This window comes from Thermobia domestica, chromosome 6, assembly GCF_964235325.1.
Source record: "Thermobia domestica chromosome 6, izTheDome1.hap1.1, whole genome shotgun sequence".
Taxonomy (NCBI): domain Eukaryota; kingdom Metazoa; phylum Arthropoda; class Insecta; order Zygentoma; family Lepismatidae; genus Thermobia; species Thermobia domestica.
The window spans coordinates 250770213-250798092 of record NC_137459.1 but is presented as its reverse complement, the minus strand read 5'-3'; the positions used below and the strand labels follow the sequence as shown (position 1 = coordinate 250798092).

The window sequence follows — 27880 nt, the reverse complement described above, 5'->3', positions numbered from 1 at the left end:
ATATATGGACAGTACTATGAACAGACGGATGGAGTCGCCATGGGATCACCACTTTCACCAGCAGTTGCGAATTTCTTTATGGAAGATTTTGAGCAAAAAGCATTAGAACTGACACCTTTCAAGCCGTCATGTTTTTATAGATTCGTAGATGATACGTTTGTCATCTGGCCTCACGGGGAGAAGACACTGCATTTGTTCCTAGAATTTCTTAATGAACAACATAGTAACATCAAGTTCACAATGGAGATTGAAAAGGACGGATGCTTGCCATTCCTGGACATTCTCATCCGCCGGAAGCCCGATGGTAGTCTCGGCCATAACGTCTACAGGAAACCTACTCACACTGACCTCTATCTCAATGGCAATAGTTTTCATCGTAAGTCACAGTGAAACACCGTCATCAGCACACTAGCACATAGAGCGAAAGACATCTCAGACGAAGAATCCTTCCCTCGGGAACTGGATCATCTCAAAAAGACGCTACTCCAGAATAATTACAAGAAGCATGATATCAGTTTGGCCTTGAAGAGGACCTTTTCTGAACAGAAGAAATCCAAAGAAGAAACTGAAGAACCATTGAGTATAGCAGTTTTACCATACACTGGACAACTTTCTAGAAAGATCTCCTGGATTCTGAAAAAAACACAACATTAAGACCATACACAAGCCGCCACCAAAAATCAGAAACTTACTTCGCCCGATCAAAGATGACTTGGGCTTAAAGACACCAGGCGTGTATCGTATACCCTGTGAATGCGGAAAGGCTTATATAGGACAAACAGGAGGCACCATTGAACAACGTTGCAGAGAACATGAAAATTACATTAGATTATTCCATCCAGAAAAATCAGGTTTAGCTGAACACAGTTTAACAGAAGGCCATAAAGTTTTATTTAAGGACACATCCATCATTACCAAGAGCACCAATTACTGGACCAGGATAGTTGCCGAATCTCTTGCCATAGTTCATGAACCGAACAACGTTAATAGAGACACTGGATTTCAACTCAGCCCCCTGTGGAACCCGGTCATCAGCACCACAGCAAAGAAAACGACACAGAAACATCCAGGTAACCCTCAGCCAATCAGTACCACGGACTACGGAACATAGCCAGCCAATCACAGCTCCAGTTTTCAGATTGAATCAGCCAATCAGGAACCAGCATTTTCAGCCAATCAGGAACCAGCATTGTCGCCAGCCCAGAGTATATATTACTTATATCCGCTGATCTCTACATAATTGCCCTGATGATGAGAACGATGACAGCTCTCTAAACGTTGGCCTATCCACCAGTTTTCACCTGGCTGATTGCCCGAGAAGAACTTTATCATATACGCCGCCAGGAAAGCTTCAAATCTTACTTCAAATATATGCATATTGGAAAAATGAAATTAACATTTTACCTGTATTATTATTTACATCTCCTTAGATATGAAACTAACTTTATATTTCTTTAAATATCACGCGCTTTATTTTACACTTGTACTTTTAAACATTTTTTGATCTTTTTTTCATGGTGATGCTCGAAAGAAATAATGATATGTTTATGGGTTTTTACTAACTTCAAATTTATAAATTTCATAAGATTAAAAACACAAACACAACACGCATATATACACTCCTTATGTTGGCACACTATAATAGACACAAATTGAACATTTGAACAATCACTAACAACACAATCACAGTATAAGTCTCCTTGTTTTGGATGCTACCAATCTTAAAACAATTGTGTCCAGATCGAGGTTTCTGGTGATGTCCTTGTAACTCAGCAAAACAAGATCGGCACGGTGCAGTTAATGTACAACTTCTTTTGAAAAAATGCCCTAACAAAGAAGGAATTCCTCTCACCTGAAGTAGTTCTACATAAAGGTTGACCGGCTTCAGGGCAGAAATTTAGTAAAGAAAATATTCAAATTTACAAACGTAGGTATAATTTCTAATTGCTTTCTTTTTAGTAACTGAAAAAATACTTTTTGCATAACAGCTGTGAGTTCCATTTTATCACAACACATTTCAATTCTTAGACGTCGTGGACCCCGTAGCCAGGTTACGCGGACCCCTGGGGTCCGCGGACTCCAGTTTGAGAACCACTGTTCTAGACTCTTTGGAACATACTATCAACAATCATTTAAAATGATTGCTAGTAAAGTCATGTTTAAGTAAAAATAATCTGTTATGATCTGGTACTCGAGCATTCAAATAAGAAATAACTCCAAAAAAATTTCCTGTTCTAGCGCAGTTACCTTCTTTGTCGAAACGAAATTGATAAGAGAAGTAACAGTTCATTAAATTTTCTTTGTATAGTACAATTCATATCAAAGTATACATGAAATTCTTCTTTACATTGTACAAATAAGAATTCGAGATTAGTTGCTTTCGTAGGTACTAAAATGTTTAAGTTAAGAACTAATTATTTAAAGAGCTATTTACTTATTTCTATTGAAGATATCTATTCTTCAAAATGAAACTACATTAACAAATTGTTACTTTTGTGGGCTACCCCGTAGCCTCATGGGCACAGTGCTCGCCTTCGGCGCGTCTGGTTTCGGGTTCAAACCGTACTGGGATTCCTCGGATTCAAACCTATAGTGATTTGGATGTTACTTTAAGCTATAGGTCCCGTTTCTTTATAGCCTCCCTGCTGAAGAGAGACGCTAAACACCCCAACGCACACTGTTTTAAGTCAAAGGTGAAATTTCACATTTATAAAGCATTATACATATTATCATCCAATAAGGTTCAATTTTTAATTGAAAATTCTGTTTTTCCTATAAGTGTAACTACTACCTCCGTTTAGTCCGCTGCATTTTTTGTTTACATACCAGAAGATTGCAAGGTATTCATTTACAAAATAGTAACTTTGCATGATTAGGCTTACGTCTAATGATCTGCTTGAACATTTGATTCTGGCACCAAAAATTGGCAACAATTATTAAATTATTTTAATATAAGTATCTAATTATTCACCCCCGATAAAGATTAAGTGAATCGAACTTATCTTTAGTTTAAAGATATATTATTCCAAGTTATTTAACAAATAGTCAAGTTGCTGCTACACTACAATTCTCATTCTTCAAGTGAACTTCGGTGCATCTTCAGAAACCAGCATCGACCAACTTTCAATTACAACCATGTAAAACTCACAACACAACAAGAGTAAATACAATTCAGAAAAGGAAACTTTTCTTACTCCGTTATCACGTGACATAAAACGTAGTCAAAATCCCCCACCCCTCTCTCTCTCACCATGTCCAATATACACAAAACAAACCCATACGCCTGTGTGATTATTAGAGCGAAGCAGTTGTGACCCCCTGTTGAGGTATGATGTCTTTTCAATCTCTCGCATATTAACCGAAAGCCAATGACTCACAGCAAAAAGATGTTTTCAGTTGTAAATTCCAAAAAGAACAGGAAGAAGTAAACTCTTCGTCCGTAGATTAAGGTAAAAGTATATTTTTCTGAACACAAATACATGTTTGCCGATAGAATAACCATAAATTATTTTTCTCCTGCAGCGAAGGTCGTTTGCACATGGAGCATTGTATATATATATGTATATGCAGTGGCGTATTTAGGGGGGTGGCTTCCGGGCTTAAGCCCCCCGAAATCTTACTTAGTATAATAAAGTAAATGAAATATCTTGCAAAATTTTCACATTTCCAGGCAAAGCCCCCCCCCGAAAGTTAGCAAAGCCCCTCCCGAAATAAAATCGTAAATACGCCACTGTGTATATGTATATGTATGGTGAGAAATATATATATATATAGCACTCCAAAGTACATTTGGAAATACAATTTCTTCCAACATTTCAGTCAGTGTTCGAATTAAATTTTCGAACGAGAAGGGGATGCTTATGTATTGCTGCTGTAAATGTAGAAGGCGAAAATTTATGTTACTTCTGTGATACGAGCCGGACATAAATTTTTACTGAAGGGGAATTTCCCCGGCATCCCCCGTTAATTCGAACTATGATTTTAGTTAGGGGGCTGCAAAAAATTTTGGGGGGGCTGAGCCCGCCCTAGCCCCCCCGTTACTACGGGCCTGGAGTGAACTACGAGTGTAATGGTAGTCTATTTAACTTTGGTGTTGAATTTTTTAATAAAGATGGAGAACGAAAATATTTTACCGCTCGAACATTTGAAAGAATACCTTTTCTCAAAAGTTAAGGATGACGGTGGACTGAATTTAAAAGTAAAATGCCTAAAGTGCGCCGGAGGAAAATATTTATCAACAGCTAGGGTGCCATAATTAACAATATGCAGTAAGGGGTTAATATGAATAAACTGTGTTCTGATGAGCAGGCCTACTTTATTACTAGAAAATAAGTTCGTTGATGGTACGTAATATTGGAGTTCTTTCAGATCAGTTTGCGTGTCCTAGAGTCCTGTTAATTATAGAGTTTGGAACAACCAATTTTAAAAAGCGTGTATAGATTTCAGAGTTACTGGCAAGTTTTGATTCTCCCCCAGTACATGTGTTTTCATATTATTTAGTTGTAGCGTAATGTTTCTCTATATTATGTATTTTTAATTTTACATAACAACATTATTATTATTATATAATTAGTTTAGCAGAATAATAATAAGCAGCCATTTTTTCTAACGCAGTAAGGCATTTTAGTCAGTGTTACACTATACGAAAATGTTTTCTAGCTGACAAGTAAGCAATTGTTCTTGCATCTACATAAAGCTATTCAGAACATGCAATAATACGTTTATAAAGCCAGCGAAGCACATCAAATTTCCAATAAAGTAACTGCCCGCATGAAAGGATACTCCTATAGCAACGCTGCTATAATTAAAATATAGCTCTAAACATTTAAGATGATTGGGGAAATAAGAATATGCAATAATAATAATAATAATAATAATAATAATAATAATAATAATAATAATAATAATAATAATAATAATAACATGGTAGTAGCAGAGTAGTAATGGTGGTGGTGCAGAAAATTGAAGTAAAAAGTTTTTTTTTTTTTTTTTTTTTTTTTTACATATTCGAAGTTTCGGACCTAAAAGTAACGCGTTAGTAACTCGTTACTTTTGAAGGAGAGTAACATTTACTTTCTGGGGCAAGTAACGCATTAGTAACGAGTTACATTTTAAGGAAAAGTAAAGTAACTTGTAACGCGTTGCATTTTTACAAGTAACTTACCCAACACTGCATGCAAGTAAACACTATTTTCAGGACAATTTCCAAGTTTCTTTCTGTTTATTGTTCTCAGTAATTGCATGATGCATACGGTTGCAAAACTCACCTTTGCTGACTTTAAAACACCAGCAGTGTTGCCAATTCACAGTCTTAATTGATAAGAAAGAAAAAAAAACGATTCCTGTAGTTTTCCGTTACAGAGGCTGTATCCGATTGACTAAAGGTAGATAAGAATAAAGAGCTTTTGTTTCACTGACATACTGTAGATGCCGAGCTAGTCCATTTAATCAAACTGCAAATTAACGAAAGATTTTCCGTACATATGTGTTATGTGCCATTATGCATGTTTGCAAAAAACATCATTTACAATTTCCGTTACACTAGGTAACACTGCATGGATACTAATGAAAATTCAGTCATTATTTTCCGATTTACTTCGGCCCTGAGAGTAGCATGGGAAAAATCTCGTTTAATTTGGGAACACTATTTTGCTTTCTCCGCTATGAAATGCTAGGGGCTTGGTACAGACGTCAGTGTTGAGGTTGATCGTGACATTGTAGCCAGCTCAAATCATTCCAGTCGCTGTTAAGCGTTGGTCAAAAGAATACTGAGCATTCGTCATGAAAAAAAAAGTGAGCGAGTGAGAGAGAAAGAGAGATAAATAGATAAAGAGAAAGAGAGAGAGAAAGAAAGAGAAAGAGAGAGTCAGTGATACTTACTCAGAGTACATTTCGCCAGCGATTCAACATCAATCGCAACTACGGCGTTCAAAGTCTGAACACAATACTCTTTTGGGTCATGAATTTTCAGGGAAAAGCTTGTGCCGTGAAAAAGGAACCTTTAGAAAAAAAAATGCACCGTTCGAACTCCAGGGAATATTGAGGATATCATCTGAAAATTGTAATTAGAAGAAAGTAGGGATGATATGTTTTATCACTAACGAAAATACTTTGAATTATAGTTCAATTGGGAAATAAAAGATCATATGTGAAGTGATCAGTGTAGTCACAATTACAATTTAAAAATTGTCACTTTTTTCCCTGCTGGACCCTGTAGTATAAATTAGTATGTTAAAAAAATGTTACATAAAGAAGCATTCAGTTTATTGTGTTATTGTTACATTTAGTAATGCACGTATACCTGCAGGAATCTTTGATAAATATACAAACTTGTGTGCGTACTTAGAATAATACTGTAACTCTCTTATGTGCTCAGTTGATAGATATTTTTAATATCTCCTTCTGCTCCTTCTTAAGGAGGTTACAGTTGTAGAGCTCTCATCCCTTGTGCGAGGGCTCCGGGGTTCGTTCCCCAACCACACGAATTTATGTTGGAGAGCATTATGTCAGTGAGTCTTACCGGGGTTCTTCCGTTTCCTCCCACATTCTAGTTGCCACAGTTATTTCGTAATTATTCACTTTCATTAATCATCCATCTCCTTTATGTAAAGAGCATAACCGTGGGAGGGAAAACTAGAAATTTCATCATCATCATCATCATCAACTTAGTATTGATTAGGTTGTCTGAGCGTTATTCTCAACAACTTGTGCATATATTACTGCAATTAGTTATAATAGGTATATTTTAATGTTAATTTGAATCTTTGTTATGTTAATTTATTCCAAATCGTGAAAAGAAAAGCGTCCTCAAATTGTTGGGAGCTAAACTTGGTATTTAAATTCTGTAGCAATGATGTATCGTCAACAAAGAAATCCTGTAGGTATTTATTTACAAGGTTTGAAGGATTTTAGATACGCCAATGCAATATCCGAGAGAGAATTGAACCAGCACGTGTAGAAACCACATGAGTCCCAAGATGTTTGAAAAAAAAAATGATTACGAAAATGGGCTTGTCTGTAGCTGACATGTAATGTGTAAAGAAAACACATTAGTTTGCAGCTTCAAATAGTAAACAGACATTAGGGATTAGAAATAGTACAGGAAATTCAAATTAGATTGTTCGATGTAGTTGTATAATTGTCGTCTTCTTCTGTAAAGTGAAAGAACAGATGAGACGTGTGGTTTCTGCACTTACCAATTCAATTAATGGAAAGAGGTCAAACCAATATAGATTTGCCATTCTTACTCTTGAACACTAAATGAATCTGACGCCAGCCTCTCTCTCATTTTCATTAAGTCACTTTCTGTGCAGACAAGTTAATTATCGCGTTATTCTACATCGATTCAAACAGAATGCCACTACCAGTGCGAGCTCAAGTAATTGCGTTCTTCTGGAAGAGAGATAAGGAAACCAATGTGAAGTGATGTCTTATTTCCAGTCATTCAATTAGAAGCATTTCAATTCCACTTTGACGCAAAACACACAGAGAATATCAATTCAGTTTTTCGTTTACATTAGAATAAAGACTAGCAGATTGCTTTTCGACTTCAAACAAAAAAAGTGTATACTCTTAAAGCACTGAAATTTTAATCATTTAATTTCAGATATTTTTGGCTTCAGTTTGATGTGTCTTAGTAGCTAATATTATTGATACAAATGAAATGATGTATCTTTAATGTCTGTATTGTGAAATTGTGAATTAAGCAATACTGCTTTAAATAATATTGGAACATGTTCTGCAAGGGACAAACTCACATGCTACTGAATTAAGAAAAGCAATAAAGAATAACAAAAAGTCTCAAATGATTTATCATGAAAAGCCATTTGCTTCAGCTATAAGTTTGCAAGATATATCATGCATTGTATGGGTGTCTGGATACCTTATATGAAGAACTTCCTTATGGATGTCTTGAGCTTCTGAATTTCAAGTGTCCTGCTGGAATTTTAGGACTTAAACTTCTTGGTCTCCACATACAAGATTTTGTAGTTGAATTCTTACCATTTTAGACAGCGATTTGACTTGTATTTAGGATATTAATGTGTGCTACAAATGTCAAACTGAAATAACATATTACCTTAGAAACTTATGATTGAGGGCAGAGCGTAGCTCATCTGAAATTTGTAACACCGTGTATTAAGACAAGTCAAGGACGAATTTTACTAATCTTCTTAGGGTAAGAAATGAAACAATCAATTTCTTTTGGATATTTTCGACATCACACCAAAAGCTATCAGGAGTCGAAATGGTCTTAATTATAAAAGTCTACTAAATCGTAATGGCTCAGAAATGTAAGCATCATGTCTATCCAATATCGTAAATAGATGTAATACTCACAGGCTAATTCAGCTTTGGTGAACTCCAATCGATGTCTTTTCACTATCTAATCTTAATTCCAACTCCCGAGTCCTCTCTCCGTACTCAACCAGCACAATTTTTTTTCCGGGATTCGGACGCTTTTCCTGGTTTTAGCGTGGTGCTTATCTCAGCTCTTTTACGAAATACCTTACTTTGCTATTTTCTTATCGGAAAACTTCTATAACTGTGGTGTGATGCCTACGTTATCTGTTTTTATTTTCTTAAATAAACAGTTTGATTATCGCTTCCTTGTTTTACAATAACCAAAAGAAATTACCAAGATACCTATTAGAATTTTGGGTACTTTACAATATATTGACAAATTTTTGACATTATAATCTGCTTCATACTAGTCATGTTCGACCTGTCTCATAAACATGCTAGATTTCCTATGCAATAGGGATCTAAGATGAGTAGTAAATAAAACGCTTTACTTCTAAATAAAGTTGAGCTGATTCTCTTTTTTAAGAGATTGAATGTCTGCGATTACTTCGCTTGTGATGGAGGCAATTATTCTCACAGATGATCTCTCCCTGCAAGGGCCACTTAGAAAATTCATTTCCATAACAAAACATGTACTTGGAACAATATTTAACATACACTTAAAATACAGTATAATAATGTTCAGTAGTCTTAAAAAACATATTCAGGGCGAGGCTGTAAATTTGTACCAGGCCTTTAATTCGGCTCATATTGTATAGAGAGGCTTGGAAATACGACGTAACAAATCGCACATACCGAATTTAATAGACTAATTTGAACCTCCAGAAACGGGATGAATATAATATATTCAGTTCTCGAGTCGATTGTTTTTAGAACTAGAAATTGGTGATTTTTTATTCAGACTTGTAATATACACAAGGAAGAAAGTGTTTCAAACACTTCACCCCCAACGTATCCCTTACCCGTAAATTAATATTGTTACGAATTTTAAAATTGTTCTTGTTAGACTATCGACGTCATTTCAAGGGAGCACTTAAAAAAATAATGTTGAGGCAAAACTTCCAATTTTTCTTGATTACATTCCAAACGTGGATAAAAAATAATACTATTTTATTTTAAAATACTTCCTTTCTGAACAGAATACTTTCTCGATTGTAGCAGAAGTTGGAATTTTCACACTAGAAGTTTCGAAGATTTAGTATCACGTTATTTAGTACTTTGAGAAAATGCACTTTAGGAGTGAACAAAGGTGTCCTATATAGAGAGCTTACTTTCTCCATTACATTTTTAATGTAATTTTTATATAACAAATTAGTTATTTTGAAAGAAAGAACGAAAGAAAAGTTTGTTATTTTTTGCTTATTCTGAATCTGTATACCATCTTACTTTTTTAAAAATCAACTTTCAGTCTAGAGACAGATCACTTTGGTCTGCTTTTATTTTAAGCATAGAATACTACTATTTAATTTAGCTGATACAATTTAGAGTCATGTTTTGTTTAAGGCCGTACTTGTAATAGAAGTCAAGCTATGTACAAGGTGAAGCTGTTAATGCCCATATACGCGCTATAGCTTATTGAACCATAAGTTTATAGAGGATGAAACAAACTTACGACATTTGGTCGGACTTTAGAATGAACAAAGTAGCGTGCAGACATGATTAGTTTCTTTGAACAAGTCCTAAAACTGCATCTGTACGGTGGCCCCGCGTAGTGTAGTCATCCTCGGCCTTCGGTGCGAGCGGTCCAGGGTTCGATTCCCGGTGGGGGCACTTGGTCGAAGAAGTGTAAAATGAGGCCAGCCACCCTGAATGAGGTTCTCCTGCGTTTTCCTCAGGTACATTAGGCAAATACCGGGGTAGTACCTAACTTATAGGTCCCAGGCCGATTCCTACCTTCCACAATCCTTTCTTCCTTCCCTTTCCCCTGATAGTGTGCTCGCTAAATGGCTATAGATATCCACAACCAAGAAATCTAAATCCTAAATTCTTGAATCTGTACACACAAGCGAACAAACCACTAACTTAATTACACAATGATTCACTGCTTACTAAATCTCCGAAACCATTGGGCATAGAAATTGAAATTTCGTATAACTGTCCTACAGAATGATGGATAGCACGGAATTTTCCAAAATTCGACCCCACGATGGAAGTAGAAGTTTATCGTCTCTCACCAGACCTCCATTGGGCTTAGGAATATCATTTTGCTCAAATGTTTTCTTTAAACTTTTGACTGTAAATAAGATGGAGATTTATGGGGAAAATTGAAGTTAAAATATGTTTCACTATTCGTATGTTTCTTTTTCTCTCTTTTTCTTATTTCTTTTGAATCTCTGAACGTGCAAGCTGAAGCTGCATCATATGAGGACTTTCTGGTTTATGAAGGAACACGTCATTCATGCATCAATTTGAAAATTCTTCCTGAAAGAGATAAGTAAAGGTGGTGATTTAACGTTTATGTTTATTCTGAACCGTTCCACATAGAAGAGCGAAATATTGTATTTGGGACTTTTTGGTAGGGGTGAGACTTGGTATGTGGGATTTCATGACACACTGAATAATATCTCATTAACTAATATGGTTTTCGGACATTTGTGCCCGAACAGGTAAGAGGTGGGGAAGTTATATTGTTATTGTATGTCTCTTTTGAGCCGTTGCACAGGGATTGGAATCGCTAGAAAAACGGACAAAAGTAAAGAGCACTAGAACTCATTCATTGTAGAAATCTAAAGTCAATCTATTAGAACGAAATTATTTTTTTGTTTTACAATTATGTAATGGTTATACTTGTTATGTACACGCCACAGTAGCCTAACTCCTTATTTCAATAAATTCGCTATTCGGTAACTTAATTTTGAATATTTTCGCCATGTAAACACAGAAGTGCATATTTTTTTCTGTTTCTGTACACGATGATATTATAATTAGCAGATTTTATTACGTCTAAGCTCTGATAATAAATATAATGTGTAGAGTTTCGCGAAAAATACAAACTATTTTTAGAGCGACAAATGATGGATACAAAAGGATATAAGCAAACTTACACATTGTAAATAGTAAACTTTTAGTAAAAACTCACAAAAGGTTTCATTGTCAGCTTCTCTCCACTTTACAAAATAAGACCTGGAGAACATCTTCCTATACCCCCGTATCAATAAGTGCTTGCGAGAAGCATTTTCGGACCATGACGCTTATTTACCTTGGAATAAAGAGATCACTTACCTGTGACATGTAAGTTATTTATCTTCTAAAACTTTAATTTGTGAAGACCCATCTATTGTACCGTTTGTTTCTGTCTATTGCGTAGTGTGACAAGCAAAAATGAATTTCGTTGTCTCACCGAGAGAGTAACGAGAAGAATGTACTGAGAAATATGGAAGAAAAAATTTCGATTAAATACAGATAGCCATAGTTAGAATCTTCACAAAATATACTGACAAGTTTTTTTTCCTTCTTCCGTACTATTACTGTTGGGGCAAGCGTCTCAGCACTGAATATGCTCGTAAATATGCAGATTGATTACAAGTAGATACAGACCTACGGATATTCTGTACAACTCTTCATCTGAAGAGACACACAGTGCTGACAAAAGAAGTTAATGTATTTAATGACAAATGTAATATATGAAAAATTAAAATTCGCAAGGGGAACATTAAGTACAGTGTGCAGCTGAGAATTCTTATGAAACCATGTTGAACTGAAGGGCTGAGGGTGACAAATTTGAAGCAAATGGTAAGCAAAGACGACAATTGCACCTCAAAGAGGTAAAAGTTTTCGCTATACATAGTGAAAAGAAAGCCACATAACTATCTAAACAAGAAGCTTTATTAACAATTATTGTGCCTGCAAATTTAACTCAAAAATAGTACATGACTAGAGAACTCTCAATGAAACACAAAACACGACGTAAATCCAGATAACTTTAAGGGATGAATCTAAAAAATCAACCTGTCGTAAAAAAAGTGTTAGTAACAGTGAATGTAAAATGAAAATGCATGTTATTATTATTATTATTATTATTATTATTATTATTATTATTATTATTATTATTATTATTATTATTATTATTATTATACTAATTAGCAACGAAAATTTAATAATTTCTACTAGACAATAAACGACCAACTAGCAACGGAATATTTTACAATTTAAATGGGTTTTACGTTAGATGTGCTCCTCCCAGACATAAACAGATACGGGCTCAAAGTGGCAGTAGTGACGATGGGTTATTTATGGCATCTATTGTTCCTTTATTATTAGATAATAATGAAACGGGAGACCAAGCGTGAAAGAATGAACGCCCATCAGTAACTTGTTTCTGTAGGCCTATTTATTTCCAGTGTATTCATGGAAGTAGTTACCAAACACAAAGAGAATACAATAAAAAGCAGAGAAGTAACAATGTTGTTTACATTATTTCTTGGCATTGTCAGGAGTTGGTGGCAATATATGCTATGCCATCACTAAGTCTCTGAAATGTTAGAAAGGAGGATTAAACTTATCCCAGATATCTTTAAGAGTAAAATAGGAATCACTGCGCATGTGCATAAATCTGGTCATGGTGTTATTAATGATCACAATCCTACTCAACGATTCTTCGAAAAACCTGAGACAGGTTTAAAATTGGCAGAAATAGATTAAAAGCTCTACTTTCTAATCAGAGTTGACAACAATTTCACATGGGCATAAAATGAATATACGTAGTATTCCAAACCTGCTACATGGAAACAATTGAGTTATATCGTCGCACGAGAACCAGAGGAACGTAACTTCAAAAACGCTGTTTTCCTTTTCTTTATGTTTGGACATAATTTTGAAAACCCAGTTGGTGTAAAGTGAACTTAACGCCATCTGTTCTCCTTGTCTACTATCTGTTGTAATGTAGCTCACACATCTTTCTGAGAAAATAAATTTTTTGTCCATTCAGTTGTAATCCTACGAAAATGGATTTACGTTCCTCTGGTTCCCATGCGACGATATGTAAGACTGCATTCTTGTGCATGAAACTAAAGTGCACAGAATTCTTATTGACAGAGCAGCAGTTGCAAAAGCAGCTATTTTACAAATTGGAGAGGTTTCTGAAGAGGCCATTCAATCTCGAAACTAAAATGTTAAAAATAGGAGGAAAACCATGAAAAGACAAAGGAAGGGATACCAATCTGGACCCCTTCCATAGCTTAATGTTATGTTCTGACCAACTAATTTCAAGCTTAGTTGAGCTTCCAAAGAAAAAAAATAGAAAATAGCCTTCCAGAATGATTGGTGTTCAGTACCTACCTAATATAGTGGAGGAGAAAAATATGACGATGGCAAGTCTGTATAGCCTAGTTCCGTAAGTGAGTTGGGTCGGAGCTCTAGAGACTTCAAACTTACTCAGACTACTTATTTTACTAGTTTAGCGAAATACAAGTTATTATATATTATATGCTTAATTATGTCATAAGTTACTTATGTCAAAATATAACAAAATATATGTAGCTACTAGGAATTAGTGTTGTACACTTCTGATCACAAAAAGTGAGACTAACTTCCAGAGAATAAGTCCAAAAAGTTGAACCTAGATCCTCCTTTTCTCCTTGCAAGAGAAATCTATTTTACGTCTATTCTGTACAGAGCAATGTGCGTATTCTCGAATAGAAACAGACCACTTGAACATTGCCTCCAAGTATGTGTTCAGGTGACATGTAGAAAACAATCATAAAATATGACAAAAAGAAGATAAAAATAAAAACTGGCATACTATATGGTACAAGATTAAAACAGTGGAAATTACACCGTCAACAGAAAAGTAACGGAAATAAATGGAAAGGGCCAGTAGACATGTACTTTCTGTCTAGTGGATAACATACTGGATTTGCGTGTTAATGTTTATGTTTAACATGGGTTCGAATCCCAGCTATTCAAGCTTCTTTTGTATATAAAGAATCTGCGTTAGTAGTTTGTTAGACAGTTTTCCACACTCATAAATATTCATAAGTCTCGATATTTTGACATTGTAGCAGTTCCTAATTACATATTCTGTGGAGATTCTCTACATTTCACAGTTCCTAATGATATGTTGTATTTATATTCACGGGTGGTCGACAGTTTAATAATTGATACACCTTGCTCCGCATATGAATGATATTGTAAATGACAGAGAAGAAATACGATAATATATACAGCTATGAATTGCGAAGATTACGGAGGTTGTGTATGGGAAGAGAATGTCATGTATAATAAATGATTTCCGTGGTTAGAATGGTTAAGAAATGCTAATGTGACAAACAAAATATAAAAAAGACCTTTAGAAAATGAAATATGCAGATCACACACGTATAAGAAGGTAATATATTGTTGTTTTATTGATATGCATTACATTTAACACGGCAGAGGATGTTGGTCGTTGGAGAATATTCTGGAATTTTGATCATTGGAATGGGGGAAAGAAGATTCAGGAAGTTTCTAATGTCCTCTCAAGATTATTATCGTTGGAATAAGGGAAAGAAGATTTTGGAAGTTTGCAGATTGGCCTCAAGGTTATTAGAGTTATATAAATACCGATTCATTTGCATGATGTGTACACTTACAAAGAGGAACGCATGAAGAGCAAGTGTTAAGTTTGCGAAGAAGAAAATCGACACATAGAAGGCACTGGAAGAGAAAACTATTGGTAGGTACTAACTTTCTAGTTTCCTTGTTTTAAACTTGTTCATTTTTATATGGGAAGTGATATTGGAAATGAAATACACGTAAAATATATTGTAATTGTCGGGAGTATAAGGGGACGGAAGTGTTTGTTTTTTTACCGGGAATTGATTGCGAATTTTCCGGCATTGAATACCATATGACTCGGTGTACTTATGTGTAACTATAAATTAACTAAGATGTAGTGTAGTGTAATATGAAGGGTAGAGGGAATCAACATTGTTCATTACACCGGGACACGAACCAGGATTCTCCCACGTGGAGAACTGTACGCTAAACCTTTTGCTTGCAGTGCGGAGTTTTCACTTATAAATGCTATAAACTTTACTGTGTATGAACAAACTTATATTGAACAGGAAGTCAGCAAAATCCGCGCCGGAAATCGAACCAGGGCTCTCCGACGTGGAAAACCGTACGATAAACATTTTGCTTAGCAGGTTTTGTTACTTATACGTAGCTATGAATTGTTTAAGACGTATAACTAGTTTTTATAAAGAATATGTTAAGAAGAAAGTTATATTGGACCGGGAGCCATGACACAGACAGCATTTGAAGCAGAAGTTTTCCACCTGGAGAACCGTACGCTAAACCTTTTGCTTGCACTGTGGACTTTTGAGTTATAAATGTTATAAATTTTACTTTGTAAGAACAAACTTACATTGGACAGGTAGTTAGCAGAATCCACACCGGGAATCGAACCATGGCTTTCTCACATGCAAAGCCAATATGGTTGGGAACGTTAGTGCTACATTGAATATCACATTTTTTAATTTGAGAAGTCGTAATACGGTAACTAATTGCAGTTTTGTTTTTTCTGCTCTTGGTGCTGAAGCAAATAGAAAGTGATAGAAGGGAGGAAAAGAGCAGAGAGCGACAAAAGACTTGGATTTGAATTGGATCATAAATTAATTAAACAAGAGATAAAATAATATTCGGTAAGTATTATTATTATTATTATCTTTGTTTTCAGGTTTTTATTCATTGAATACATATATTGATTGCACTTTTCGTCTTGTATTTTACAGAATAGAGTTTTACCTTGAAGAGATTAACGTTTCTGACGAAGCAATTTTCCAGGGAAGACTGAGAGGTTTAGATAGTGCTGATTGTGTCTTACATGCTTGGCAGCAGGTAGTTGATCTGCAAGCAGCAGGGTACACTGGGTCTCCCAAAATTTTAAGTTATCTACTATCGCTTTTATACTTATATTTTAAGAATAATCAACATATCGTATTGAATAATGTGCGTTCAGCAGCGGACATTATAGAATTATTTAACACGTTCACTGCCACGTGTATACTTAAGTATACACACGGTGTAGGTAAGTACAGGCCACGTGTATACTTAAGTATACACACACTAGGTTTCCTTCTTGGTCATGTGTGTTCTTAACTATTGACCATCCTACTTTGCCCTTAGGAGATATATCACATGTGATCTGAGTGTCTTTTATTTTGCTGTCAGTTTATGAAATTTGTTTTCTGAGGAAGAGGGATCAAGTTTTGAATCCAGTACAGAATTTTCTTTTATATTGAAACCTGCTTGTTGGTACAATATCTATATGTATCATTTAAAAACAAAAAAACATCAACCAAAACTAACTTATAGATATATGGGTATGCTGTTTTCTTTTTACATTTTGTTTCAACAATGTATATAATGTAATGTATTTTTGCACTACAGTACATAAAATATTATTTCCTAAATTGTAATACATGGAGAAAACGCACATAAATCTGATAAATGTCAAACAATTAAAGCTTTCTGAATCGTAATTAGAAAGAATTATGAACTGGTGATTTCCTTCGCATATCTAATATCTGATATGATCACTAATCACTAATATCTAATATGATTTCCTTCTAATATCTAATTCCTGTTATTAGAAGGAAATATGACAAGTCTAATGAATCTCATTGAAGCAGTCTCCACACATATATGGACTCTTAGGGTGGATGTCACAATAGGTCACAACTTGAGGTGCACGCTTCAGTTTGCCATTTATTAGCTGACCACTTCTTCCATACTTTTTAAACACAAAACACATCGCCCCTTTTTGGATTTTTCCAGAACTTTCTGCCAACCAAATAGTGAAAGTTCTCCTTTCTTGCCGTTGGGGTTGTTTCTTGAGGTTGTGGTTGGTTGCTTGGGGTTTCCAACGACAGGATAACTTCTTCTCTAAAATCTTTTATACTAAGAGATTTCTCTGGAATAATAGGCGAAGGTGTCAAAATGAGCAAGTGGAAAGACATGAGGGAAGTATTGATGCCTTCAACAAAGCACTGCACAACTGTCTGCATCCAAACAAACAGGAGAGGTGAAGGTAAAGCAAAAACTCAATACATTGTCGACTACAATATAGGGAAGTCTTCAATGGATATATATATATAATCAAATGGCCTTGCAAGGTACGTTTTCTGGGGCTGTAGCAAGTGACAGAAAAATCATTATTGAATTACTGTGGGAAACAAGATTTGTAATATTCCTTTCAACAATATACTATGCCATCAATAAAAAGAAAGTATAAAAAGCAACCTACCCATGAAAACTATATTATACATTGTATCATGCTAATGACACAATAAAAACGTTGAATAAGAATGAACGAAACAATGTATTATCCGTGTATACTTTAATATACACGTGGCTTTAAAGGACTAAAAGCCGTCCCAGGCCATGTGTATACTAAAGTATACACGGCTGAAAGCATCTCAAAACATCAAAAACAACACTGAAACCATTAAAACCTGAAAAATCAAATTAAAAATGTCACAAAAGTTAAAAAGTAAAAAAAATGAACGTTTGGCCTGAACCCACCCACAATCCGAAATTACGCTTGGCAGTCAACGTGTTAATCACGGTTTCTTCCGTGAAGAACGATTTATGATGCGGTATTTATGTCATATTTGCATTCTATGGCCTCTGAGAAGGGACAGTAAGAACGAGTTGGTTATAAAAGTGTATCTGTGTTTTTTTTTCATTTGCGGGAAATCGTGAAAGTGCTCAATCAGAACTAAATGATGATGACTCATTACATATGGATTGGGCAGTATTATATGAAATTAATTTGGATGAACTATTAGAAATTCAAAATTCCGAAACAAATAATGTAACCTTATTTGCAGAGATGTAGCAGAAATTGCTAGAAATTGAGGATGAAAATTCGCGTGTGGATTGTGTGAATAAACGCAACGGCACAACATGTCATAACAATTCCCATGGATTATATTACGTCCATGATAGATTATGCGCTTTCTGTCGTTTGAGGGATACACGACCCCACGATTTTGTCGGCTTAAGGATAAATTCCAACAGAGATCTTCTGAATAAGGAAGTGTTAGTTTCTTGGGGAAAACGTCAAAATTTGAATACCGATGTGGTTCTTACAAGGGAACCTTCCGAAAATGATAGTTGCAGTGAAAGATGTAACCTATGCCAATTGAAAGAGCTGTAACAGAGATGTTCACTCCCCAAAAATTAGCTGCCCATAGCAATAGGTTCAAGAAATATAAGGGTTGGAAGTTCGGGAAACAGCAAAATTCTACAAGGGGGGAAAAGTGCAAATTCCGCAAAAATTAAAAAAAGGGGGGACGGAAAAATACAATGTTGACAAGTGATGTATAGAAAGAGAGTTGCCACAATAGGGAACAAATGAAGGCCACCATTGGGGTTAACAGTGTTGCCAACTGCAATGAAAAGTACATGTTTTGCAAAGAGCACTATATGAAGTGAGCGCAATATTCAGTGTCAATTTGTCATGTAGAACATAAGATATGACGTGTATAATCAGTGGTACCACCTAAAAAAAGAGAATAGAAAAAAACAGAAGTACGAAAAATACGGAAAAGACGGAGTTGGCCATAATGCGCCACATTTGATCACGAGCTGTGCATATTAGAATGAACAAAACAAAGAAAGCACCAACTATGCAGGAAACCGACGTACCTAGAGTCGAAAAGAAAAACGAGTTCCAAAGTTGGTAGCACTGGCCATGAAAATCCAGACAATTCTAATATAGTTAGGCCACTCGCTTCATAAAAAGAAAATTCCGGCAACAGGCATTAGCCTTCACATCATTTGTACATGCTCGTCAACATTGTACGTGCAATTGTTCGATGAGACAATCGTCCAAACAGAAGATACATTTGCAGTAAGCACAGCGGAATACTGCCAATCCGTCACACATGGTACAATGATCGCCTGTGAATGTCTCGAAACAGTACTCTAGAGGTGTCGGAATCTTTGGTGGCGACCCAACCATCACATAATGTTCACTACTTCTATTATCGGTTGTTGGCTCAACCCAACCATATCATGTTCCCCGATTTCACATTGCCTCAATCACTCTAACATTGATGCATTCCGAGTGATACCTGTTGCCGGAATTTTCCTTTTGTGAAGCGAGTAGCCTAACTATATTAGACTTGTCTAGATGTTCATGGCCAGTGTTGCCAACTTTAGAACTCGTTTTTCTTTTCGACTCTAAATACGTCGGTTTCCTGCATAGTCGGTGCTTCTTGTTTTGTTCATTCTAATATGCACAGCTCGTGATCAAATGTGGCGCATAATGGCCAACTCTGTCTTTTCCGTATTTTTCGTACTTCTGTTTTTTATATTTTCTTTTGTTAGATTGTACCACTGATTATATACTCCAGATCTTATGCTCTACATGACAGGTTGACACTGAATATTTCACTCACTTCATATAGTGCTCTTTGCAAAACATGTACTTTTCATTGCAGTTGGCAACACTGTTAACCCCACTGGTAGCCTTCATTTGTTCCCTATTGTGGCAATTCTCTTTCTATACATCACTTGTCAGCATTGTATTTTGCCGTCTCCCCTTTTTTGCGGAATTTGCACTTTTCCCCCCTTGTCCAACCTTACTGTTTCACGAACTTCCACCCCTTATACGTCTTGAACCTATTGCTATGGGCAGCTATTTTTTTGGGAATGAACATCTCTGTTACAGCTTTTTCAATTGGCATAGGCCACATCTTTCACTGCAACTATCATTTTCGGAAGGTTCCCTTGTTAGAACGGTGGAGAACGTACTAAATAGCAACAAATCATTTCTTTTAGGGAATCAAATAGAATTTCGGTTCGACATCGTTGATGGATTACACGTACAGGGTGTACCTAAGCGCGCAGCGGTAAGAAAATATGCAGACATGAGTATTTTTTGAAGGATCATGTGTTGGCTACAAAGGTTAGCGATTCATTCTGCCTGCCAAAATCCATACTATATTGGATTACAAAACATGAAAAAAGTAAACAGGCTTTACATGACCCTGCCTACGAAGAAAACATGGCAGAATAAAGCAGAGAAATTGTGGAAGGACACAAAAATGTACGTTGAACGTAAAGAGAGATTTGATTTGGAAGATGTAGTTGCTTTTCAAAATTATTTATTGAAAAATAATTATCTAATTTGTTTACTATTCCAATGATAGGTTTTGTATCAAACGCTGCATTTAACGGCCAACCAAAAGTGAACCCTTTTGAATTTCAACATTTTAACGTTAACAAGTTGGAATTACAAATTGATTCAAAATCATTTCCACCGACACCCCTCACTCCTGATTTTGCAAATGGATTATATGTTCAAACATATTCCATTCTGTTTTCCGGTACCGATATATATTATCAAGATCATTCACATACAATTTCCCGTGAGGAATTTCGACATGGATGCACTTTGTACCCGTTCATTCTATCTCCAACAGGAACATTAGATGATTCTACGTGGGATGTCATACGTGATTCCCCTGTCAATTTAAAGTTATCATTTTTTCAGTCTGTACAAAATTCCATTACATGTATTATGTACGCTTAACTTGATTCTCTCATTCAAATCGATAAAGACAGGAATGTATATACTGATCATACAAAGTAAAATTTCGTCATTTGAGTGCCATGAGAGTTATTGTTTACTTCTCCGTATTCAACGATAATGCTGATCATATTTTTATTAAGGAACTTGCAATTGTAAATCCTGATATCCCCTTTGTACAAAGCTGGATTTTTAAACTACCATATCCATTACATGAATTATGTGTACAGCTCATACCTTCGAATAAATATCCAGTACAACATGATTATGGTATTGATTGTTACGAGACGGTGTAGATTACCCATTGTTACCTACTATATTGAAACCATATTGTGCTAATACCTGTACCTTGTATACTTATGGTAAGACACGTCAGGACTATCTGCAGCAAGTATTGGAACGGACTGTTGTGAATTTAGAAGATTTACAATGCCCAAAAGCTTCTTCCTTGGGATTTCATGTCAACTCTTGTGCTTATTTAAAACACAGATTTCGACAATTTAAGTGTTGTGTGCGTGAAACTTTATATGCTGAATACTTAAAAGTCTATGGTTATGTTTTATACGTAAATCCAAATAGTGCAACGGATGTTCCATCAAAAGTAAAAAAAGAGGAAGAAAGTAAGGACGAAATAGACTAATAAACATGTATAGTCATTAATTATTACAAGTGTTACTAAAGAACTGCATTAGTGGTGTAAATATGACTGGAATTTATCCCATTGATCGTTTACCTATACTTGTTCAACACCCAGTAGGGCTGATTATTAATTTGGACAAGTTTGATTTACCTGGTAGCCATTCGGTAGCGATCTATATCGATAACAATAAGCATTGGATAATATTTTGATTCTCTGGCACAGGGTGTGCCTGAACTAATTCAACAGTTCCTACAAAGGAATTGTAAATTCTATTTTGTAAATGCTGTACAAGTTCAAGATAATCATTCTATCATATGTGGATGTTTTGTATTATATTTTGTGTATTATATGATACGTGGTGTTTCATTTGAAAAGTGTATAGCAATGTTTAATCATTAAAAAATTAAAAAATAATGATAGGCTTGTCAAGAAACATATAGAAAATATAATGAAAACAAAAAAGTAAATGTTTGTAGATTTTTAGAAATAAATAAATACCATTTTTAACAATTTTATATGTTTATTTCTCCATAAAATATCTGTTTCTTACAATAATTTTAAGGTTACAATGAAAACTTTAAACTTGCTATGCCCTTAGTAGGGGTTGTGGATCGCTCATTTTTCCACCAATAATTCAATTGCTGTGCATTTCAATATGCACATGCCGATTCTACTTGCGTATGAAATGAACAAATTTCATTACAATCGGTACCTTCTAATTCTGCTAATTGTGGACAACCTTTTGTTCTCAGATCCACAACGTTTGCTAGCGCAAATATTTTCTTTATCCAAATGGATTTTTCCCCAACTTTACAAAGGAAAGTTGCATCTGATGCACAAAAATCATACATAATATTCCGAATATGTGATACGAGATAGCCAGTCTTACTAGGACACGACAAGCCATGCAAATGGTTTGTATGGCATTCGATTTGTTTTTGGTAGCCTATTGGTAAATCGTTAAATTCACATTGTACTTTTACTAAACAATGGAAATTTAAGTATCATCACACGCAGTAAGACAAAATTCACGTATCACAAATTCATTCTTAGAAATCTTAAATCCATGTTTGTCTACAGTATACATTTTATGGAAAACTGAAATTTCACACGAACGCTCCATCACAACTGGAATAAGTTGTCGAACAAATTCAGTACTTTTTAAACATTCAACAGTTTTTAACATAAAGTTTGCGATTGCAATTTCACGATGCCGTTTATGAAAAATTTCAAAGAGTTCTACTAAAGTCTTATCATTCAACAAACGTTTTTCAAGAAGAGTTCCAGGATTATGCTGCATACTACTTATTCCATTTGAGCGTAAGTATACAGTTATAGTCTCTAACACACAACTTTCACTAATGTTTTGTCCACAATTCTCACTATCACAATACATGATTATAAGAATAATAAAAGGAAATCAAACAATTTAAATTGAAAACAATACTCAATTCACCATATGTCCACATATTTCCCATAATCTTTCTCCAGCAAAATTTTCACTAGCGTCGGCCTATATTCAAAGTCCCATACAAGATCTCGAAAACGTTCAATGAAGTTCCATATCATCGCAAAAGGCTGCCCATGCTTTTTTTCTGTAAATTGATAATAATTCTTCACGAACCTCATATTTTGTTACAGCATCTATAGCTTTCCGTTCAAGAGATTCCGTATCCAAGACCAAGCAACCATGTGTCCGTTGACTGCCATCTACGTACACGCAAGCGAAACAAATACATTTTGGTTACCAGTATATTATACAGTCTTCTATACAATCCAACGATATTCGTTCTACAGTACACTCACATGGTAAATTTAAAAAATTCTTCCAAGTCCCAATTCTGCACTGGTGAATCAGTCACTGTAGGTGAAGGTGTAGGGGGATATTCTTCTATTTCATGATCGACATCAAGTGACGGGAAAACTTATGTTTCCAGTGGCGGAGATTGCGGGCACGCCACCGATTGGGATGTCTCCGATAAAAACGTCAATACATCCAAGTTGGCTGGGATAACTTCTGTTTCCAGTGGCGGATGTTGCGGGCTCACCACCGGTTGGGATGAAAACTCTGTTCCTGATAAAGATGTTAATACATCCAATTTAGACGGAGTAACTTATGTTTCCAATGGCGGAAAATACGAGATCACTTCCGGCAATGTTAAAAACTCTTTCCCCGGCAAAGATAATGACTCTGTGAAATCACTTCCATCTCTTGTACTAAGATTCAATGGTTTCGGTTAATTCATGTTTTAAAACCAATTTATAACCCCTTTTCACTAACAAAACACCGGGTATTTAATATGCTTAGTCCATCACGTGATATCCCATTCCAGTTCAACCGGATCTCCACAAATATATTACCTTCTTATACGTGTGTGATCTGCATATTTCATTTTCTAAAGGTGTTCTTATATCGTGCTTGTCAAATTAGCATTTCGTAACCATTCTAACAACGGAAATCATTTTTTATACGTGACATTCTCTTCCGATATACAACCTCCGTAATCTTCGCAATTTATAGCTGCATATATTATCGTATTTCTTCTCTGTCATTTACAAGATCATTTATATGCGGAGAAAGGTGTATCAATTATTAAACTGTCGACCACCCGTGAATATAATTACAACATATCATTACGAACTGTGAAATGTAGAGAGTCTCCACAAAATATGTAACTAGAAACTGCTACAATGTCAAAATATCGAGACTTATGAATATTTATGAGTGTGGAAAACTGTCTAACAAACTGCTCGCGTTTTATGAAAAAAAAAATCATGTTTGAACAAGAATTTATAAATATATACATCACAATTATGTATTATATTACATTAGAACATTTATTTATTAAAATGTTAGGTTTATATGTATGTCTTCAAAGAAAAGTTTATATGTTTGTCTCCAATCCTTTTGACAATGAGATCTCGAAAACCATAAGTGCTAGAAACGTGCTGTTTTCACTACTCGATTCCAAATTTCGTGTAGAATGTCCAGTTTTAATTGAATATTACAAAAAACATGGCCGTTATTTCTTTATTAAATTTTAGGGTTACCTTGAAGTGTTGCAATTTTTTTAAAAAAAATCAATATCCTATGAGTTGTACATTCCAATACATCATATTTGTATACAGTGGTTTTATATCTCTCAGGTGTTTGTTTCATGGCCAAATGATAATGAAAAACGAAGAATAACTATTTCTCCAGGCTAGGATGAATCTGTATTGTTTGGAGTATTTTTCCCAATGAACACCACCATTAGGATCCTGTCGCCTACAGTCGGACAATTTATCCATGCCGACTAGATGCTGCGGTCGGATTGCCAGCGCCGGACACCGGTGTCTTTCAGCACGATTTTCGACCGTGACAAATAGTTGCCTTGCCGAGCAGTCGGCAAACAGGCGAAAATGAGCATTAAATGCGTCGGCGCCGCCGTCGAAAAGAACCCGACATAAGCATTCAGCAGAAGTTCAGAAAGAGACCTTTCCGACTGTTTTGCCGACTCTAACGGTCGGCATCAGTCGGCAAAGAGTCGGCAATAGACATTTTATTTTACGATTTTCGACCGCTTGCCGCCTCGGCAAAAGGTCGACAACTTTGAACAAGTAGATCGTTGTGGCGCCGCAAACGTGTGCCGGCTGCCTCCGGCGGCCTGCCACCGTCGACTGCGGCAATTCCTCTCTCCGACCGCGACTTCCTGATGAAGAGCATATATCACTAACTTTATAAGTAACTGTGTAAGTAATGTATATGCTTATTGCATACTGCATGCAAGAAGAAAGAAAAGACTGATCATACATTGGATAAAAGACTCCAACTGGAAGTAGGTTCAATCTTGCAAACGGTGGGAGATATTGAAAAAATACTCAAAAAGTCTCCCCTTTATAGTGCCCCTTGCCGATTTTTATCAAGACATCTTTCACTTGTGCCTGTAAGGAAACATGTACAGATGTTGTGAGGAATGACAAGAAGATTCATGCTCATATGTGAATGATGCGCTGTGTAGAGAGCGCAGGTTCAGCTAGTATATATTAAACAAAATCTCAACTCCTTTTCCTCTTGTTTCTAACGTTTACTCCGGTGTGGGAGATCTATATTAGGTTCCTGGCGGGAGGTCTTGTGGTTTGGATTCAATGTTAAACAATATGTTCAGGTGGTATATAACCTTGGTGTTGAAAGGGACGCTAAACCTCAATATAACACAGTCTGTTTACTCTTGAACAGAAAAAAACGAAATCTTTAAATTTTCCGTTTCGTGGTTATGCCGGCGAGGCTAAAGGAGACTGTGATGATGAGAAGTGAATGAAATGGTGGAATGAAGAAAGTGGGAGGAAACGGGAGAACAACCAAGAAAACCCAATGTACATGGTGTTTGTCCACTACAAAACTCACTTGGCGCAAGCTGGGATCGAACCAACAACCTCATGCACCAGAGGTGAACGCTCTACCACTGAGCCACCGCAGCTCTCTTGGACAAAAAACAGTATGGAAAGATGTTCATCCTAGAAGCTAATTCTTTAGTAACTCGCGCAAACAGGGGCGTTTTTTTCAGGAGGGAAGGCTGGCAATTGCCCTCCTGAGTTTAAGATGAACATGTATATACATTTTAATCAATAGTATAATAATATTCTAATATAAAAAACGAGAAACTATGTATATCGGAGAATGTTCCCCTTTCTCCTAAGTAAAACTTGAATGAACTCCTGGGGGAATCATTGTGTAAAAAAATAATTGGTAGCTCAATTTTATCAATACTAACAATAATGTCGTTTCTGCATACATGAAGATATATAAAACTAGAAATTTGAATATTGTAAAAATTGTCTGCATTTTCCCATTCAAATATGTTTTTTTGAAATGCTGAATCACATATTTTTAATAAAAAAAGATTGTGTACCGCAGAGCACACCTCTAAGTTAAGCAAATCCCAATATTGAGCACTTTCGGAATACAGAAAGAGAAATTTGGATATTATATAAATGAGTTACTCTTCATCTTTAGATACAGAATTCTTAAAAACACTGAAATAAATATTATGCTATTTTTAATTAAAAAATATATATATTTACCAAATTTTACACCTACATGTTACACGAAATTTTACGTTCGGTGCATTCAAAATAAAGGAAAGAAAGGGAAAATTGTATGTAGAAGTGACTCCTTTAGGAACGGAATTTTTTGAAACGCTGAAACATATTTCATCACTTTAAATGAAAAGCCTATATGCCACATTCCAAAACTCCAACTTGAGCGAATCTTTACATACTGCATTTTCTGAAAAAGAAAGAGAAATTTGATATTAAAAATCCGAGACTCTTTCCTCCTTAGAAGCGAAGTTTCGAGAACTCTGAAACACATATACCATTGATTTCAATCAAGAGTCTCTCGTCTCGGAGACGTTGAATGGCCTTCACGCTGCCTTGATCTGCCAACGTTTCCTATGAGCTATTTCAAGGCTATGGTCAACTCTCACCGACGTCACACTATAAGGGAGTCGACGTGTCTATCATTGTTATTTTAGATCATTTACAACAATTACCTGCAAAATTCATTCTATTGATTCAAATAACCAGGAAGGAGTCGTTGGTCTATTTGAATTTTAAAGTGAGGAGACTTTACTCATGAGATTCGTCGAACGGTTCTAGGAGTTACGTGTAAGACGGTTGGTTGGCGACGACCAGAACCGATAAGGACTACGCTGAAAACCCTGTGGCGCTCTGCGTATTCATCCAACCGGGCTTTTTTCATTCACTTTGATTAAAATGTGTATCCTAAAGGGAAGGAAGGGATTTAAAATGTATACCAAACTTGAGAACCTCACGGGTTCTCATGTTAGAGATTTGAAACTTGAAATATGAAAATCTTAAATAAGTGGACGTGCTCAGCGTTTTAGAAAACTCCGCCTCTAAGAGGAGTGGGGCAATTTCTATAATATTTTCCTCAATATATGAAAACGATATCGACGTTTTCACTCTCCACTAGCACGGGAAAGCGTTTCAACTGTTTCAGATGAATCCTGGAAAGTACTTAGACTTGGGACGAGCTGGGTTTTTATAATTACATATCAATTCAAATACATATCCTAATATATATATATATCGAGAGAGAGAGAGAGAGAGAGAGAGAGAGAGAGAGAGAATGATCCAATTATACCATTCAAATATTTTGCTTACATCTATTTTTCTCGTGCAAAGTTCAGAGATTGCAGGTAGTCTTTCTATATTGCTTTTTGGTTAAGGGTATATATATCATAGAAAGTTGTAATTTTGTTTAGGAAATACTTACATGTGCAGGTGACATTTCATAGCACTCATACATTTTGTAGTTAATAATAACTTTCCGATTGCATTAGAAGAAGAAACTCTAATTCTTTCAGGTGACTGACAACTATGTCAGTGAAAAAAATATTTATACTAATATAGCA

General features: G+C 35.6%; 2 protein-coding genes across 6 annotated transcripts in view; both read left to right on the top strand.

Moving 5' to 3' along the window:
• Positions 1 to 27880, top strand: part of LOC145688474 (uncharacterized) — a 306168-nt gene that overhangs the window by 33150 nt on the left and 245138 nt on the right. The gene's annotated exons all lie outside the window — the stretch shown is intronic.
• On the top strand, positions 40 to 390 carry LOC145687494 (uncharacterized). The gene has a single exon (XM_081760956.1). It carries the CDS (start codon positions 40 to 42, stop codon positions 388 to 390), a length of 351 nt encoding a protein of 116 aa, XP_081617082.1.